We start from the raw sequence: 20,327 nt of genomic DNA on the forward strand, positions 1-20,327 counted from the left end.
ATCACAATATTCTACACACGGTGCAGATAGAAATATATAACTAAAAAAAAAAAAATCCACTTTGATTAAAAAAAAAAAAAAATGTTCTGTGTTAATAATGCTTCAAAACTTCAAATATCAAACGTCCCCAATTTCCAAATCTCTTGTGTGCAACAATGAAATAACAAGCAGGAGTGCTCCACCTCTATATGAAATAAACAAAACTATCCTAAATGTATCAATACACAGGAGGAGATCCAATGTATCAATACACAGGATAGGATCGAGAAATGAGGAGATTTCATAGAAGACATTTCCATCTGAGTATCGGATTCTGGAATCTTCCGTCTCTCGGCCATCTTTCTATATTCTAGAACACGTTACCTGCTCATTGTTCTGGACGATGTATCTTCGGACAGTTTCCTGCGTGTACGGCCCGGGAGACTGAACTTCCTGAAGAAAAATATTACATTAAATATTTTCACCAAAAATTTGTTGAAAACCAAAAAAAGCAATCTATAAACAAAAAAGAATGAAAATAAGTGAAACACCACTAAAAAAAAATAAAAAAAACTTCCTTTAAGGTGCTTCATATTTTCAACATTCACAAGCCCCATATAAATGCACATTCACTTATTATGTCAAATAATATAAAATATGTAAAATAACAATATACTACACACAGTGCAGATGAAATATATAACTGATAAAATAAAAATAAAGATCCACTTTGATAAAAACGTTCTGCATTAATAATGCTTGAAAACTTCATATATTAAACGTCCCCAATTTCCAAATCTCTTGTGTGCAATATTGAAACAACATGCAGGAGTGCTCCATCTCTATATGAAATAAACAAAACTATCCTAAATGTACCAATACACAGGATAGGATCCAAAATATCAGTAAACAGGATGAGCCCCAATGTATCAATACACAGGAGGAGATCCAATGTATCAATACACAGGAGATTAAATGTATCAATACACAGGACGAGACCCAATGTATCAATACACAGGACGAGACCCAATGTATCAATACACAGGAGGAGACCCAATGTATCAATACACAGGAGGAGACCCAATGTAACAATACACAGGAGGAGACCCAATGTATCAATACACAGGACGAGACCCAATGTATCAATACACAGGACGAGACCCAATGTATCAATACACAGGACGAGATCCAATGTATCAATACACACGACGAGCCCCAATGTATCAATACACAGGAGGAGACCCAATGTATCAATACACAGGACGAGACCCAATGTATCAATACACAGGACGAGACCCAATGTATCAATACACAGGAGGAGACCCAATGTATCAATACACAGGAGGAGACCCAATGTATCAATACACAGAAGGAGATCCAATGTAACAATACACAGGAGGAGACCCAATGTAGCAATACACAGGACGAGACCCAATGTATCAATACACAGGACGAGATCCAATGTATCAATACACCGGACGAGACCCAATGTATCAATACACAGGAGGAGATCCAATGTAACAATACACAGAAGGAGATCCAATGTAACAATACACAGGAGGAGACCCAATGTATCAATACACAGGAGGAGACCCAATGTATCAATACACAGGAGGAGATCCAATGCATCAATACACAGGAGGAGAGCCAATGTATCAATACACAGGAGGAGATCCAATGTATCAATACACAGAAGGAGATCCAATGTAACAATACACAGGAGGAGACCCAATGTATCAATACACAGGACGAGACCCAATGTATCAATATACAGGACGAGATCCAATGTATCAATACACCGGACGAGACCCAATGTATCAATACACAGGAGGAGACCCAATGTATCAATACACAGGAGGAGACCCAATGTAACAATACACAGGAGGAGATCCAATGTATCAATACACAGGAGGAGACCCAATGTATCAATACACAGGAGGAGATCCAATGCATCAATACACAGGAGGAGAGCCAATGTATCAATACACAGGAGGAGATCCAATGTATCAATACACAGGAGGAGATCCAATGTAACAATACACAGGAGGAGATACATTGTATCAATACACAGGAGGAGATCAAATGTATCAACACACAGGAGGAGATCCAATGCATCAATACACAGGAGGAGAGCCAATGTATCAATACACAGGAGGAGACCCAATGTATCAATACACAGGAAGAGACCCAATGTATCAATACACAGGACAAAATCCATTATATCAGTAACAGGAGGAGAGCCAAAGTATCAATACAAAAGACGAGATCTAGAAATAAGGAGATTTCATAGAAGACATTTCCATCTGAGTATCGGATTCTGGAATCTTCCGTCTCTCGGCCATCTTTCTATATTCTAGAACACGTTACCTGCTCATTGTTCTGGACGATGTATCTTCGGACAGTCTCCTGTGTGTACGGTGCGGGAGTCTGAACTTCCTGAAGAGAAATATTACATTAAATATTTTCACATAAAATTTGTTGAAAACCAAAAAATCATTCTATAAACAAAAAAGAATGAAGATAAGTGCAACACCGCTGAAAATATAGATTATATGAAAATAACTTCATATCTAAAAAAAACTTCCTTTAAGGTGCGTCATATTTCCAACATTCACAATCCCCATCTAAATGCACATTCACTTATTATGTCAAATAAAATTAATAATGTAAAATCACAATATACTGCACACAGTGCAGATAGAAATATATAACTAAAAAAATAAAAAATAAGATTCACTTTGATAAAAACGTTCTGCATTAATAATGCTTGAAAACTTCAAATATTAAACGTCCCCAATTTCCAAATCTCTTGTGTGCAACAATGAAATAGCAAGCAGGAGTGCTCCACCTCTATATGAATTAAACAAAACTATCCTAAATGTATCAATACACAGGGTAAGATCCAAAATATTAGTAAACAGGACGAGACCCAATGTATCAACACACAGGAGGAGAGCCAATGTATCAATACACAGGACGAGATCCAATGTATCAATACAAAGGACGAGCCCCAATGTATCAATACACGGGGCGAGATCCAATGTATCAATATACAGGATGAAATCCAATGTATCAATACACAGGAGGAGATCCAATGTATCAATACAAAGGACGAGCCCCAATGTATCAATACACAGGAGGAGACCCAATGTATCAATACACAGGAGGAGACCCAATGTATCAATACACAGGAGGAGACCCAATGTATCAATACACAGGATAGGATCTAGAAATGAGGAGATTTCATAGAAGACATTTCCATCTGAGTATCGGATTCTGGAATCTTCCGTCTCTCAGCCATCTTTCTATATTCTAGAACACGTTACCTGCTCATTGTTCTGGACGATGTATCTTCGGACAGTCTCCTGTGTGTACGGTGCGGGAGTCTGAACTTCCTGAAGAGAAATATTACATTAAATATTTTCACATAAAATTTGTTGAAAAACAAAAATCATTCTATAAACAAAAAAGAAAGTAAAGTGCAACACCACTGAAAATATAGATTATGTGAAATATTTGAAAGTAACTTCATATCTAAAATACTTCCTTTAACTGATTGTAAGCCCCGGTTCACACTAGGGCGACCTGTGAGGCGACCTGGTCGCCTCACAGGTCGCCGCAGGTCGCCTCCCATAGGGAAGCTGCGGACCCGTTCTAATAGGAGCGACACAAGTCGCTCCGACCTAGAAAAAGAGTCCGGAGCTTCTTTGGGGCGACCAGGAGGCGACCACCATAGACTTCAATGTTATGAAGTCCGTGGCGGCCGCTCCGAGGTCGCGGCGCTCTGCTCGCACCACGATCTCGGAGGTCGCCCCTGGAAGTAGCGTCGCGGTAGTGTGAACCGGCGCTTAAGGTTCCTGTGTTTTTTTGTTTTTTTTTTCAAATAATAAACATTTTATACTTTCCTCCTCTGTGTAAGGCTCCATGTACACGGGATGTTAGAAAAAACCCTGCAAAGCTATTTCTGACGCCGGGAAAAAGTAGCTGTTAAACGTGCTTTCAGTAGCTTTTTCCATTTGCGTTATTGCACGTTTGGCCCCGTTGCTTTTAGCAGCGTTTTTCTGCCTCCATTCAAAATCAATGGTTCCCTATGGGAGCCTATTGATTTGAATGGAAGTCGCACCGCAAGTCGGATCCGACTTGCGGCGCGACCTGCACTGTGAGAATCTTGAGGGGGAACTCCACGCCAAAAAAGGGAAAAAAACTGTGTTGGGTTCCCCCCCCAGGTTCCAAACCAGGCCCTTCGGGTCCGGTATGGAATTTGAGGGTAGCCCCACGCCGAAAAAACGGCGTGGGGCCCCCCCCCAAAATCCATACCAGACCCTTATCCGAGCATGCAGCCTGGCAGGCCAGGAAAGGGGAGGGGACGAGCGAGCGGCCCCACCCCCCCTGGACCACACCAGGCCACATGCCCTCAACATGGGGGGGTGTTGGTGCTTTGGGGCAGGGGGAGCTCTGCACCCCCCATCTCAAAGCACCTTGCCCCCATGTTGATGAGGACAAGGGCCTCATCCCCACAACCCTGGCCGGTGGTTGTGGGGGTCTGCGGGCAGGGGGCTCATCGGAATCTGGAAGCCCCCTTTAACAAGGGGCCCCCCAGATCCCGGACCCCCTCCCTATGTGAATGGGTATGGGGTACACTGTACCCCTACTCATTCACCACATAAAAGGCAGTGTATGGAAATAACGACAGGAGACGTTTTGGAAAGTTTATTAAAAATCTTCATCCGGCTCTTCTTGTCTTCTCCTCTCTGGGGTCTTCTGCTGTCCGCTCTTCTTGTGTTCTTCTCTCCGGGGTCTTCTGCTCTTCTGCTGTCCCCTCCGGTCTTCTGCTCTTTTGCTGTCGGCTGTCGGCTCTTCTTCCTCCGGTCCTCCGACGACGACGTCTCCGCTGATTATGCCGGTCTCCAGTCTCTGCAGCTTATTATATAGCCATTGTGGGCGTGGCCCCGATGACGTCATCGGGAGGCCCCGCCCTCTCATGGCACAGATGACGTCGTCTGTGACATGAGGGGGCGGGCCTCCCGATGACGTAATCGGGGCCACGCCCCCAATGGCTATATAATAAGCTTCAGAGACTGGAGACCGGCATAATCAGCGGAGACGTCGCCGTCGAAGGACCGGAGGAAGAAGAGCCGACAGCCGACAGCAAAAGAGCAGAAGACCGGAGAGGACAGCAGAAGAGGGGACAGCAGAAGAGGGGACAGCAAAAGAGCAGAAGACGCCAGAGAGAAGAACACAAGAAGAGCGGACAGCAGAGGACCCCGGAGAGGAGAAGACAAGAAGAGTGGACAGCAAAAGAGCAGAAGACCGGAGAGGACAGCAGAAGAGGGGACAGCAAAAGAGCAGAAGACCCCGGAGAGAAGAACACAAGAAGAGCGGACAGCAGAAGACCCCAGAGAGGAGAAGACAAGAAGAGCCGGATGAAGATTTTTAATAAACTTTCCAAAACGTCTCCTGTCGTTATTTCCATACACTGCCTTTTATGTGGTGAATGAGTAGGGGTACAGTGTACCTCATACCCATTTACATAGGGAGGGGGTCCGGGATCTGGGGGGCCCCTTGTTAAAGGGGGCTTCCAGATTCCGATAAGCCCCCTGCCCGCAGACCCCCACAACCACCGGCCAGGGTTGTGGGGATGAGGCCCTTGTTCTCATCAACATGGGGGCAAGGTGCTTTGAGGTGGGGGGTGCAGAGCTCCCCCTGCCCCAAAGCACCAACACCCCCCCATGTTGAGGCCTGGTGTGGTCCGGGGGGGTGGGGCCATTCGCTCGTCCCCTCCCCTTTCCTGGCCTGCCGGGCTGCATGCTCGCATAAGGGTCTGGTATGGATTTTGGGGGGGACCCCACGCCTTTTTTTCGGTGTGGGGCTACCCTCAAATTCCATACCGGACCCGAAGGGCCTGGTTTGGAACCTGGGGGGGAACCCCACGCTGTTTTTTTCCCATTTTTGGTGTGGAGTTCCCCCTCAAGATTCTCACAGTGCAGGTCGCGCCGCAAGTCGGATCCGACTTGCGGTGCGACTTCCATTCAAATCAATAGGCTCCCTTAGGGAACCATTGATTTTGAATGGAAGAAAAAAAACGTATAACGTGGCTGAACGTAGGTTCATCACGTTCAGTCACGTTTAGTCACGCTCGGCCGCGTTTCTGCGTTTGAAACGTCGGGAAACACACGTTCGAACGCAAATAATTGCGTTCTAAAAAAAGTCCCTGAACGCAACTGCCTGCAAATGACTGTAAACGACCATGTGCACATGGACAGATAAGATAACATGGAGCTGCGTTCAGGGGCTTCTGAAAAAAACACCCAACTGCTCCTAAACGGCCATTTCCAGCGACCCGTGTACATGGAGCCTAAGGGTTTTGCACAGAGCAGCCCGGATCTTCCTTTTCTGGGATGCCCTGACGTCGCTCCTGGCTCCTCCTCTTCTTCGGGTGCCCCCACGGAGAGCTGCTTTCCTTGGGGGGCACCCATGAGGGCGCACTACTGAGTCCTGCCGCTGTGTCCATTGACACAGACAGCAGGACACGGCCCCGCCCCTGGCTAAGGTGTCATCGGATTAGATTGACAGCAGCAGGAGCCAATGGCTCCTGCTGCTATCAGTCAATCCAATGAGGACCCGAGACAGCGGCTGGGGCTGCTGGGCTCGTGCTCATTGCTGTATCAATGTATCAATACATGGGACGAGCCCCAATGTATCAATACACCAGACGAGAGCCAATGTATCAATACACGGGATCAGACCCAATGTATCTATACAAAAGACAAAATCTATAAATGAGGAGATTTCATCTATCCTAAATGTATCGATAGGGTTCAGGTAAGAAAAACGGGGTGGGGGGAGGGATCTGGGGGGCAGGTGAAGCAGAAAAGGATGAGACTTTACAACTCCTTATAAAGGTGCTTCATACTTCCAACATTCAAAATTCCCATATATATGCACATTCACTTATTATGTCAAATAACATAAATAATGTAAAATAGCAATATTCTACACACACAGTGCAGATGAAATATATAACAAAAAAAAAATATATATATATATATATAATTACTTTAATAAAAATGTTCTGCATTAAAAATGCTTGAAAACTTCAAATATCAAAACGTCCCCAATTTCCAAATCTCTTGTGTGCAATAATGAAATAACAAGTGTCCACCACCAGTCTCCTCTGCCACTTACCTCCACCTCCACAGGACGAGATCCAATGTATCAATACACAGGACGAGCCCCAATGTATCAATACACAGGACGAAATCCAATGTATCAATACACAGGACGAGATCCAATGTATCAATACATGGGATGAGCCCCAATGTATCAATACACAGGACGAGATCCAATGTATCAATACACAGGAGGAGATCCAATGTATCAATACACAGGACTAGAACCAATGTATCAATACAGAGGACAAAAGCCAATGTATCAATACACGGGACGAGCCCCAATGTATCAATACAAAAGCGGAAAGCCAATGTATCAATACACCAGACGAGAGCCAATGTATCAATACAAAAGACAAAATCTATAAATGAGGATATTTCATCTATCCTAAATGTATCAATACACAGGATAAGAGCCAAAATATCAGTAAACAGGACAAGTCCCAATGTATCAATACACAGGACAAGACCCAATGTAACAATACACAGGATCATACCCAATCTATCAATACACGGGACGAGAGCCAATGTATCAATACACAGGATAGGATCTAGAAATGAGGAGATTTCATAGAAGACATTTCCATCTGAGTATCGGATTCTGGAATCTTCCGTCTCTCAGCCATCTTTCTATATTCTAGAACACGTTACCTGCTCATTGTTCTGGACGATGTATCTTCGCACAGTTTCCTGTGTGTACGGCCCGGGAGTCTGAACTTCCTGAAGAGAAATAATACATTAAATATTTTCACGTAAAATTTGTTGAAAAACAAAAAATCGTTCTATAAACAAAAAAGAATGAAAATAAGTGAAACATCACTGAAATTATAGATTATGTAAAATTTGTGAAAGTAATTGATATTTTAAAGACTTCCTTAAAGGTGCTTCATATTTCCAACATTCACAATCCCCATATAAATGCACATTCACTTATTATGTCAAATAATATAAAATATGTAAAATAACAATATACTGCACACAGTGCAGATAGAAATATAGAATTTAAAAAAAAGATTCACTTTGATAAAAATGTCCTGCGTTAATAATGCTTGAAAACTTCAAATATCAAATGTCCACAATTTCCAAAACTCTTGTGTGCAACAATGAAATAACATGCAGGAGTGCTCCACCTCTGTGTGTCCACCACCAGTCTCCTCTGCCACTTACCTCCACAGGACGAGACCCAATGTATCAATACACTGGATGATAGCCAATGTATCAATACACAGGATCAGACCCAATGTATCAATACACAGGACGAGACCCTATGTATAAATACATAGGAAGAGACCCAATGTATCAATATACAGGACGGGACCCAATGTATCAATACAGAGGAGAAGATCCAATGTATCAATATACAGGATGGGACCCGATGTATCAATACAGAGGAGAAGACCCAATGTATCAATATACAGGACGGGACCTAATGTATCAATACAGAGGACGAGATCCAATGTATTAATACACAGGATCAGACCCAATGTATCAATACACAGGACAAGATCCAATGTATCAATACACAGGAGGAGACCCAATGTATCAATACACTGGATGAGAGCCAATGTATCAATACACAGGACGAGACCCTATGTATAAATACATAGGAAGAGACCCAATGTATCAATATACAGGACGGGACCCAATGTATCAATACAGAGGAGAAGATCCAATGTATCAATATACAGGATGGGACCCGATGTATCAATACAGAGGAGAAGACCCAATGTATCAATATACAGGACGGGACCTAATGTATCAATACAGAGGACGAGATCCAATGTATCAATACACAGGATCAGACCCAATGTATCAATACACAGGACAAGATCCAATGTATCAATACAGAGGACGAGATCCAATGTATCAATACACAGGATCAGATCCAATGTATCAATACACAGGACGAGAGCCAATGTATCAATACACAGGACGAGAGCCAATGTATCAATACATAGGATCAGACCCAATGTATCAATACACAGGACGGGATCCAATGTATCAATACACAGGACGAAATCCAATGTATCAATACACAGGACGAGATCCAATGTATCAATACACAGGACGGGATCCAATGTATCAATACACAGGATTAGACCCAATGTATCAATACACAGGACAAGAGCCAATGTATCAATACACAGGTCGGGATCTAATGTATCAATACACAGGATGGGATCCAATGTATCAATACACAGGACGGGATCCAATGTATCAATACACAGGACGGGATCCAATGTATCAATACACAGGACGGGATCCAATGTATCAATACACAGGACGAGAGCCAATGTATCAATACACAGGACGAGATCCAATGTATCTGTAGCACTGTCCCCGTAGGGATTGCTGTATGATGACTTCTCGGGCCTCCTCTGATTACCTGCACACGGTCACTTAGGGTACAATTCACACATCCCTACTTACTCCGATGGCTCGTCACACGATAAACAGTCCAGGGGGTATTGGTTTTAGTGTTTATTTTGGAACTTGGATGGAGGAAGGGAATAGTGGGATACTCCAACTGGAACTATTCACAATGGATAAGGACAACTCTCGCCCTCACCAGGTTGCTTGTGGACGCAGCTGCACTGCTTAATCCATACTGCCACATGTATGGAAAGATTTAAGTCTCCTTGCTCTTTTCTCTCCAGCAATAGACTTGGTGAACCTATATTTTGTTCGGGACACTCACTAACATCCCCCTTACTGACACCCGTCCACTGACTCTTCTAGCTGCAGGGGTGGCCCCCCTCAGGTCAGGCCCCTTGACACAGATCTGTACTCACTGTACTGCAGAATCAGATCCTCCAATGTCCCTCCCTTTCAGTCAGCTTCACAGGACCTCTGGGCTCCCTCTAGGCCCTCAGGTCGACTCCCTGAGGCAGCAGCCACCCCCTCCTTCCGGAATTCCGCTATCCAGCTGAAAGACCTCATGTGCTCCTGGCTTTTATACAGTATCCCAGCATGCACCGGGGCACTTTTCCTCTGCCAAATCACCAGGGCTGTACTAAATGCCTGTGCACTCATTTGTCAGGTTTCCTACCACTGTCCAAATTGCCTCCCTATTGGACCAGTGTGGAACACTCTGCAGACAGAAGGAGTTGCACCTGAGCACAATGAGAAGACCTCACTAAAAGATCCTGCTCTCTGGTAGGCAGAGAACAATATAGATTTACCTGAAATCTCTCTGGTAAGCAGACAAGATTCAAAACGATACTTTCTCTCAAGCACCAACCTAGGAGGGTGCTACATCCGCCCCCCACCAAACTGAGCCATGTCCTCTCTGGCTCTGGGCATCCGCCCCTACAAAAATACCTGTACAAAAATTTACAAAGGAGTATCCCACAAAATTGTAAAGGAGGAGAAGGGAAATATATGTACAGGGCCATGGGCATACCCCATATGTGGCCAGTGAATACAGTAAGGTACGGGAAAAAATAAATATCTCTGCTGTACAATATTTACACATAGGAAGGTACTGGGTAGACTTGGTAAATCTACATGATCTTCCGGACACTCACTAGCACTCCCTTTACTGACAACCGTATACGTCTAACTGCAGGGGTGGCCCCCCTCAGGTAAGGCCCCTTGACACAGATCTGTACTCACTGTACTGCAGAATCAGATCCTCCAGTGCCTGAAAGCTCCCCTTTCAGTCAGCTTCACAGGACCTCTGGGTTCAGTTCTTCACTAGCACTCTCCAGGCCCTCAAGTCGACTACCTGAGGCCACATGGCACCTCTACAGGAGGAGGAGGCAGCCACCCCCTCCCTGCAGGACCCCCCTATCCAGCTGAAAGTCCCCGAGCACATGTGCTCCTGGCTTTTATACATTACCCCAGCATGCACTGAGGCACTTTTCCTCTGCAAAATCACCAGGGCTGTACTAAATGCCTGTACACTCATTTGTCAGGTGTCCTCCAACTGTCCAACATGCCTCCCTATTGGACCAGTGTGAAACACTCTGCAGACAGAAGGAGTTGCACCTGAATACAATGAGCAAACCTCACTAACAGATCCTGCTCTCTGGTAGGCAGAGAACAATATAGATTTACCTACAGTCCTTCTGGTAAGCAGACAAGATTCCAAACTATACTTTCTCTCTCTAGCACCTACCTAGGAGGGTGCTACATATCAATACACAGGAGGAGATCCAATGTATCAATACACAGGAGGAGATCCAATGTATCAATACACAGGAGGAGATCCAATGTATCAATACATAGGAGGAGATCCAATGTATCAATACACAGGAGGAGATCCAATGTATCAAAACACAGGAGGAGATCCAGAAATGAGGAGTGTCTAATTCTGGAATCTTCCGTCTCTCGGTCATCTTTCTATATTCTAGAACACGTTACCTGCTCATTGTTCTGGACGATGTATCTTCGGACAGTCTCCTGTGTGTACGGTGCGGGAGTCTGAACTTCCTGAAGAGAAATAATACATTAAATATTTTCACATAAAATTTGTTTAAATACCAATAAATAATCCATATAGAGAGACGCTCCACCCAAAGTGATATTTTATTATAGGCGGAGTCTGGTGGCCTCAGTTAGTCCTTATTTCTTGTATCATCTATCAGCCAGATCTCCGAGCCACTAATTCCCAACTCTGCTCCTGTCCACCGTACAACCGTACATCCTCCGTAGGGTCAAATAAATATGCAACCCAACAAGGATGGTGGGAACCCGTCATATTGGGTACAGCAGGTGTGCAGACCCGGGAACTCAGCATAGGGATGGAGGGAACCCCTCATAATGGGCACAGCAGGTGTACAGACCCGGGAACTCAGTACAGGGATGGAGGGAACCCCTCATAATGGGCACAGCAGGTGTACAGACCCAGGAACTCAGCACAGGGATGGTGGAACCCCTCATAATGGGCACAGCAGGTGTACAGACCCAGGAACTCAGCACAGGGGTGGTGGGAACCCCTCATAATGGGCACAGCAGGTGTACAGACCCGGGAACTCAGCACAGGGATGGTGGAACCCCTCATAATGGGCACAGCAGGTGTACAGACCCGGGAACTCAGCACAGGGATGGTGGTAACTCCTCATAATGGGCACAGCAGGTGTACACATGGGCTGAAAGCTGTCCGGTTCCTATTGGACCAACTGCTTTTATCTCGTGTGCCCCCAGCCTAACTCACAAATGTCCTGTAAATACGAAAATGTCAGTTTTGGGCGAAGTCATTTCGAAACTTTAGTTTTTTTCTGGGAGGCTTTTAAAGGCTTCTAATGCTGGGTACACATGGGCTGAAACGTAGCTAAAAAAGACTCGATTCAGCAATTACCAGCAGACTTGTTTTGACCCGTGTGTACGGCTCCCTGACCGACAGAAACCTGCCTCATGTCCGGCTTCTGGCGAACGAGCATGCTGGAAAACCAGCAGCCGATTGGCATCTGATTAGCGCTCTCTGCCAATGGCGGTCCCCTGGTCAGAACACAACTGCACAGCGGGAGATCGCTGTACTAACATCGCATTGTTTGTACAGTGACCTCTTCCCCCCCGTGTGTACCCGCCTCCGTTCACCTATCCTGGACACCTTCTAGCGTCTCGTTATTATTTTTTTGTTTGTTTTTGTTTGTTTTTTTCACAGAAAGTAAACAGTGAAAAAAAAAGTAAAACAAACATAAAGTGACAGAACATAAATGATCAAACACACAATACACAACCAAAACATGAAAAGAACACAATACAAGAGAACAATAAACGGTACAACCTAAAAACTGCCCAAAATACTCCCCCATCCCCCACACTCTAAATAAAAAAATCTCACCTAAGAAGTTTAACTCCTTCATGATGAGTATAAAACAAATGTTAAAGTGATATTAAAGGTTAATTTTTTTCATACTTACCTGCTCTGTGTAATGGTTTTACACCTTACACCTGAAATTTTTTTCATACTTACCTGCTCTGTGTAACGCTTCTCCTCTAAGGGCATACAATGCGATTAGAGGAGAAGCGTTTTAACCTCAGGCAACGTGGGGGGTTCTTTACTGTTAGGGCAACAAGATTGTGGAATTCTCTACCACAAGAGGTGGTTTCTGCGGGTAGTATGGTGGCTTTCAAAAGACTCTTAGACTTACATCTCAAGGATCAGAACATTCAGGGGTATGGGAGATGATTACAGCCACACATGCCTACACAGGTTGAACTGGATGGACTATTGTCTTTATTCAACCTCACCTACTATGTAACTATGTAACTATGTTTTGCACAGAGCACCCCGATCCTCCTCCTCTTGGGTCCCTCGCATGCACTCCTGGACCCTCCGTTCTGCCTAGTTCCTGCTTGCTATGGGGGGGGGGGCACCCAAGCAGGTACGCTCCTGAGCTGCTGCTCCATGTGTCCATTCACCCACAGAGCATGGCCTGGCCTCACCGCAACCCCCCCCCCCTCTCTCCTCATTGGCTCCCTGGCTCTGTGATGGACAGTAGCAGTAGCCAATGGTTACTGCTGCTGTCTCAGTCAATGAGGAGGTAGAGACCCAGGAAAGTCGAGGCTCTAGTGCATGTCACTGGATCCAGATGGGGTTGAAGTAAGTTTAAGGGGGCCTAGAGCCAAAGTATCAATAAACAGGATCCCACCATGTGTATTGGATCTTGTCTTGTTTATTGATACATTGGATCTCCTCCTGTGTATGGATACATTGGGTCTCATCTTGTTTATTGATACATTGGGTCCCATCCTGTGTATTGATTTTATCTAGTCCCGTGTATTGATACAGTGGATCCCGTCCTGTGTATTGATTAGATCTTGTCCTGTGTATTGATACATTGGCTCTGACACTGTGTATTGATACATTGGATCCTGTCCTGTGTATTGATTGGCTCTTGTCCTGTGTATTGATACATTGGCTCTCGTCCTGTGTATTGATACATTGGCCCTTGTCCTGTGTATTGATACATTGGCCCTTGTCCTGTGTATTGATACATTGGGGCTCGTCCTTTGTATTGATACATTGGATCTCGTCCTTTGTATTGATAAATTGTCTCTCGTCCTGTGTATTGATACATTGGATCCCGTCCTACGTATTTATACATTGGCTCTTGTCCTGTGTATTGATTGGATCTTGTCCTGTGTATTTATACATTGGCTCTTGTCCTGTGTATTGATTGGATCTTGTCCTGTGTATTGATACATTGGCCCTCATCCTGTGTATTGATACATTGGATCTCAGCCTGTGTATTGATACATTGGATCTCAGCCTGTGTATTGATACATTGGATCTCGTCCTGTGTATTGATACTTTGGGGCTCGTCCTGTGTATTGATACATTGGATCTCGTCCTGTGTATTTATACATTGGATCTCGTCCTGTGTATTGATACATTGGGGCTCGTCCTGTGTATTGATACATTGGCTCTCATCTTGTATTTATCGTCATTACACAGGAAGATTTGCAATCCTGTCAGTCCTCCGAGGGGAGCAGCTGTGTGATGGAAGGGATGAGATTCAGGGAATGATGAAGACAGTAGAAGATTTTTATGTCATTCGGAGAATCGGTCACTGACCACAATAGTGGGAATATCGGAATCTTCTGTCTCTCTGTCATATTTCTAGAACACATTACCTGCTCATTGTTCTGGACAATGTATCTTCTGATGGTTCCTTGTGCGTACGGCCCAGGAGACTGAACTTCCTGCTGAAAAATAAAAAATAATATTCTTTTAATACTTTGACCTAAAAATTGTTCAAATATAAGAATCTACTACATATAAAGGGGTGCTCCACCCAAAAGTGAGATTTTATAGGTGAGGATGTAAAGAAAGGTGCAGCCAAGTGGTGGACTGAGCTAATCCCTGGATTCTTACAGTGCCATCTAAAGGCCCGTACACACGTACCGATCGTCGGCAGACAAGCGTCGGCCGACGAACGATCTGCTGATTGTACGCTTGTTAGTATGGTGCCTCCGACAGCCGTCAGCGCACATTCTGCCGACAAGAATCTGTCATGCAAGCATTAAAATTTTTGTATGCCGACACCAGAGTGGCCGATTGTTCGCCAGTCAGTACAGAATTCGGCCGACAGACCGCAGATTTGCAAGACTGGGCATGCTCAGAAAAGAAAAAACACAGGGAAAGTTAACCATTACATGACATCACTTCTGCAGTCGGCTGTAGTCGGCGGACAAAATTCTTGTGCTGTCTTTGCACTTTTCAACAGACACCGACAGCCCGGGGACAAAAGACGGCCGATCGTTCGCCGACAATCGGTACGTGTGTACGGGGCTTTAAGAGCATTATAGGCCCCCGGGCATTGCAGTGCAATGGAGTCCCACCTACACAATCACCCACCAGAATAAAATCGCAAATTATCGATAAGGTGATCTTTATTATTACCACATTGTTTGGGCAATAAAACACGAGCTTGAAAAACAAGAAATTAAAAAACAAGAGATTACAGAGTGAAATGGCGCAGTACGGAAGCACTATGAATTATTTATTAAATTTGGGATACTTCTTTGTAGAGAATTATTTTATAATTGGCTTGAAGTCAGTGGTCTTCGGGATGTCATTTTCTATACACATGAGTGTAAGCCAGTTCAAACGCTGCTGCCCCATTGTGCTACGAAGCTCATTTTCTTTATTACATAGTCCCCCCATGGACCACTTTACATTACACAGCCCCCCATGGACCACTTTACATTACACAGCCCCCCCTACCCACCTACCTTTGGACCCCTTTTTATTACACAGCCCCCCCATGGACCTCTTTACTTTACCCAGCCCCTCCATGGACCCCTTTACATTACACAGCCCTCCACCACCTACCTATGGACCCCTTTTTATTACACAGCCCCCCCATGGACCTCTTTACTTTACACAGCCCCCCCATGGACCCCTTTACATTACACAGCCCCCCCCACCACCTACCAATGGACCCCTTTAAATTACACAGCCCCCCCATGGAACCCTTATTACACAGCTTCCCCCCCCCCACACCTCTGGACCCCTTTACATTACACAGCCTCTCCCATGGACCCCTTTACATTACACAGCCCCCCTTGACCCCTTTACATTACACAGCCCCTCATGAACCCCTTTACTTTACACAGACCCCCCACAGACCCCTTTACTTTACACAGCCCCCCATGGACCCCTTTACATTACACAGCCCCACCATGGACGCTTTACATTACACAGGCCCCCCATGGACCCCTTAACATTACACAGCCCCCCCATGGACCTCTTTACTATACACAGCCCCCCCCCCCCCCCCGTGGACCGCTTTACTTTACACAGCCCCCCACATGGACTGCTTTAAATTACACAGCCCCCCCACCAATGGACCCCTTTATATTACAAAGCTCCTCCCAGCGCTCCCCCTTCCTACCTTATTTGGGCATGCTGCATGCAGAGCGGAAGACACCCCCCTAGGTGGGGGGTTTGTATGCAGCTGTCTCAGCATTGTTGGAGCTCAGAGCACTAGCGCACTGGGGGAAAAAGTCACAACTCTCCACCCCACACCTCTGGACCCCTTTACATTACACAGCCTCGCCCATGGACCCCTTTACATTACACAGCCTCCCATGGACCCCTTTACATTACACAGCCCCCCATGGACCCCTTTACATTAAACAACCTCCCCATGGACCCCTTTACTTTACACAGCCCCCCCATGGACCCCTTTACATTACACAGCCCCCCATGAACCCCTTTACTTTACACAGCCCCTCCACGGACCCCTTTACTTTACACAGCCCCCCATTGACCCCTTTACATTACACAGCCCCACACGGACCCCTTTACATTACACAGCCCCCCATGGACCCCTTTACATTACACAGCCCCCCATGAACCCCTTTACTTTACACAGCCCCTCCACGGACCCCTTTACTTTACACAGCCCCCCCCTCCACGGACCCCTTTACTTTACACAGCCCCCCCATGGACCCCTTTACATTACACAGCCCCACCATGAATGCTTTACATTACACAGCCCCCTATGGACCCCTTTACATTACACAGCCCCCCATGGACCCCTTTACTTTACACATCCCCCAATGGACCGCTTTACTTTACACAGCCCCCCCATGAACTGCTTTACATTACACAGCCCCCCACCAATGGACCCCTTTACATTACAAAGCTCCTCCCAGCACTCCCCCTTCATACCTTATTTGCTGCATGCAGAGCGGGAGACACCCCCCTAGGTGGGGGGTTTGTATGCGGCTGTCTCAGCATTGTTGGAGCTCAGAGCACTAGCGTAAAAAGTCAGATGGGCCCAGAGCCAATGAATGAAAGCTCCAGAGTGCCAGCCCCGAAAACCAGGTTCTAATCAGGGAGAAGGAAAGATCTGGAGGGGAGTTTTTTTGCTTTACAAATGAGCACACTGCCAACCTAAACAAATGATGGAACCTCATTAAAATTGTGTGCGGAGAGACACTTTAATGTCAGTCCCATAAGATCTCCTTCATACAATAAAAAGAATAAGAAGCTTAAAAGCCACTCTGGCACCCGGACCTTCCACTCCACACATCCAAGTTCTATAAAGATCGGTCAGGACGCATGGCGACACGATAATTCTCTGAAGTGAGGAGAGTAAACCTCTCCGCCTCCTCCTGTATTGTGATTGGAGAGGATCTTATGGAGAGCACACACCAGAATAAAGAGCCAAAATCTCCTTTTACAAAGTGAGACTTAAAATTCAACAGCGTGTCGCAGCGCAGACCTGCTCAGACATTCCCCGCGCCCCGGGCTCATAGACATTCCTATCACCAGAAGACGGGGTCACCCCAAGAGCTCGCACCTTTAACCACTTGCCGACTGCCTAATGTACATTTACCGCGGCAAAGTGGCTCTGTTGCACAAAATCACGTACCTGTAAGTCATTTCGTGCAATAGATACTAGAAGGCTGATTGGACAAAGGGAGAGCCAATCAGCGAGTCCGGTGGACCCGATTCCCGCCAGCCACCTGCGATCGTTCCAGAGACATGCAGATATAAACAAGGCAGATCGCCGCTCTGACAGGGGAAAAGATAGAGATCTTGTGTTCCTACTAAGCATGAACACAGATCCCTGTACTCCCACAGCCAGAGCACCTCCCACACACAGTTAGCAAGCACCCCTTAGGGACACAGTTAATCCTTTGATCGCCCCTGATGTTAACTCCTTCCCAGCCAGTGTCGTTAACCACTTAAGGACTGCCCGCCGCAGTTATACTGCGGCAGGCTGGCCCTCCTGCGCAAACCGCTGTAGGTATACATCGGCCGCGCGCCTGCAGCTAGGGGGCGAGTGCGCACCACCGGCGGCGTGCTCCCACCCCCACTCAGCAGCAGGGACTCCGATGCACGGGGCCAGCAGCTCCTATTGCCGCCTGACACCCGCAATCGATCCCCACTGAGAGAGAAGGACGGTCAGCTGTTGTAAACACTGCCAACCGTTCTTCTCTCTAGAATGATCACACAGCTCCTTCTATATAGGATCACAGGTCTCTGTGATCATTTCACAAGCCCCTCCCCCATACAGTTAGAAACACGCCCCTAGGTATACATTTAACCCTTTAATCGCCCCCTGGGTTAACCCCTTCCCTGCTAATGGCATTATTACAGTAACAGTGCATATTTTTAGCACTGATTACTGTAGTAATGTCACTGGCCCCCCCAATAGTGTAAAAAATGTCAGTTAGGGGTCCGATCTGTCTGCCGCAATGTCGCAGTTCCTCAAAAAATCGCAGATCGCCGCCATTACTAGTAAAAAAAAAAAAAAACACAATAAAAATGACTTTTGCAAACTTTTGCGCAAACTGAACAAAATCCGCTTATTGCGATTTTTTTTTTTTTTACCAAAAATATGTAGCAGACAACAAATTTGCCTAAAATGTTAAAAAATATTGATTCAAAATTATTTTTGGGAGGGAATGTTTTACAGCAGAATGTGTAAATTATTGTTTTATTTTCAGAATTGTCGCTCTATTTTTGTTTATAGTGCAAAAAATAAAAAAAAAAATCGCACAGGTGATCAAATACCACCAAAAGAAATCTCTATTTGTGGGAATAAAGGGGCATCATTTTTATTTAGATACAGCGTCACACGACCGTGCAATTGTCAGTTAAAGTAACGCAGTACCGAATAGCAAAAAAATGGCCTGGTCATTAAGGGGGCAAATCCTTCCGGTCCAGAACTGGTGAATACAGTAACCGTGCATATTTTTTAGCACTGATCACTGTATTGGTGTCACTGGTCCCTGGAAAAGTGGCAAAAGTGTCAGTTAGGTGTCCAATTTGTCTGCCACAATGTCCCAGTCCCGCTAAAAATCGCTAAACACCGCTATTATTAGCAAAAGATAAAAAATAAATAAATATAAATGCCATAAAAATATCCCATATTTTGTAGACACGATAACTTTTGCGCAAACCAATCAATATACACTTATTGGGATTTTTTTGTTTTACCAAAAACATGTAGCAGAATACATATTGGTCTAAATTGATGAAGAAATTAGATTTTTTTATATTTTTTATTGGATGTGTTTTATAGCAGAAAGTAAAAAATATATATATATATTTTTTTTTTGTTATTTGTTTTTAATTGTCGGTCTTTTTTTGTTTATAGCGCAATAAAAATAAGTAAAATAAACAAATAAAAACCACAGAGGTGATCAAATACCACAAAAAAAATCTCTATTTGTGGGGGAAAAAAAGGACAAAATATATATTTGGGTGCAGCGTCACATGACCACGCAATTGTCAGTTAAAGTAACGCAAAGCCGTATCGCAAAAAATGGCCTGGTCATGAAGGGGGGGGGGTAAAACCTTCTGGGGTCTAAGGCTCCTTTCACACTATCCGTCCGTCGGACGGATTCCGTTTTTCTCAGCGGGGGATTGAGACGCCGATCCCCCGCTGAGCAGAAGGATGACAGCTGTGTCTCTGCGCTGTGTGCGGAGACACAGCTGTCAGTTCCCCATGCATCTCTATGGGGAAAAATCGGATGGGAACGGACCGTTGGTCCGTTCTCATCCGATCCCATCCGATCTGCTGGACGGATGGAAAATAGGGTTTCCATCCGTCCAGATTTGATGGATCGGATCGGGTCGGATGTCAGCGGACAGGTCTCCGCTGCCATCCGATGCCCCATAGGAATGCATGGGGGGGACCGTTCAGATCCGCGAAAAAAACGGACAGGCGGATCTGAACGGTCCACCTATGTGAAAGGGGCCTAATT

At 45.3% G+C, this 20,327-nt stretch overlaps 1 protein-coding gene across 1 annotated transcript in view; it reads right to left on the minus strand.

Annotated features, from left to right (window-relative positions):
- The window catches only part of POF1B (POF1B actin binding protein), a 165,927-nt gene that overhangs the window by 78,359 nt on the left and 67,241 nt on the right, over positions 1 to 20,327 (minus strand). The window contains exons 3-8 of the mRNA XM_082263304.1: positions 14,733 to 14,801; positions 11,514 to 11,582; positions 7,800 to 7,868; positions 3,306 to 3,374; positions 2,347 to 2,415; positions 364 to 432 (exon numbers count right to left, since the gene is read on the minus strand). Coding sequence (XP_082119430.1) covers positions 364 to 432; positions 2,347 to 2,415; positions 3,306 to 3,374; positions 7,800 to 7,868; positions 11,514 to 11,582; positions 14,733 to 14,801 — 414 coding nt within the window. The remainder of the gene's footprint in view (positions 1 to 363; positions 433 to 2,346; positions 2,416 to 3,305; positions 3,375 to 7,799; positions 7,869 to 11,513; positions 11,583 to 14,732; positions 14,802 to 20,327) is intronic.

The sequence above is a fragment of the Pelophylax lessonae genome, assembly GCF_965119305.1.
Source record: "Pelophylax lessonae genome assembly, chromosome: 7".
In the NCBI taxonomy this organism is placed as follows: domain Eukaryota; kingdom Metazoa; phylum Chordata; class Amphibia; order Anura; family Ranidae; genus Pelophylax; species Pelophylax lessonae.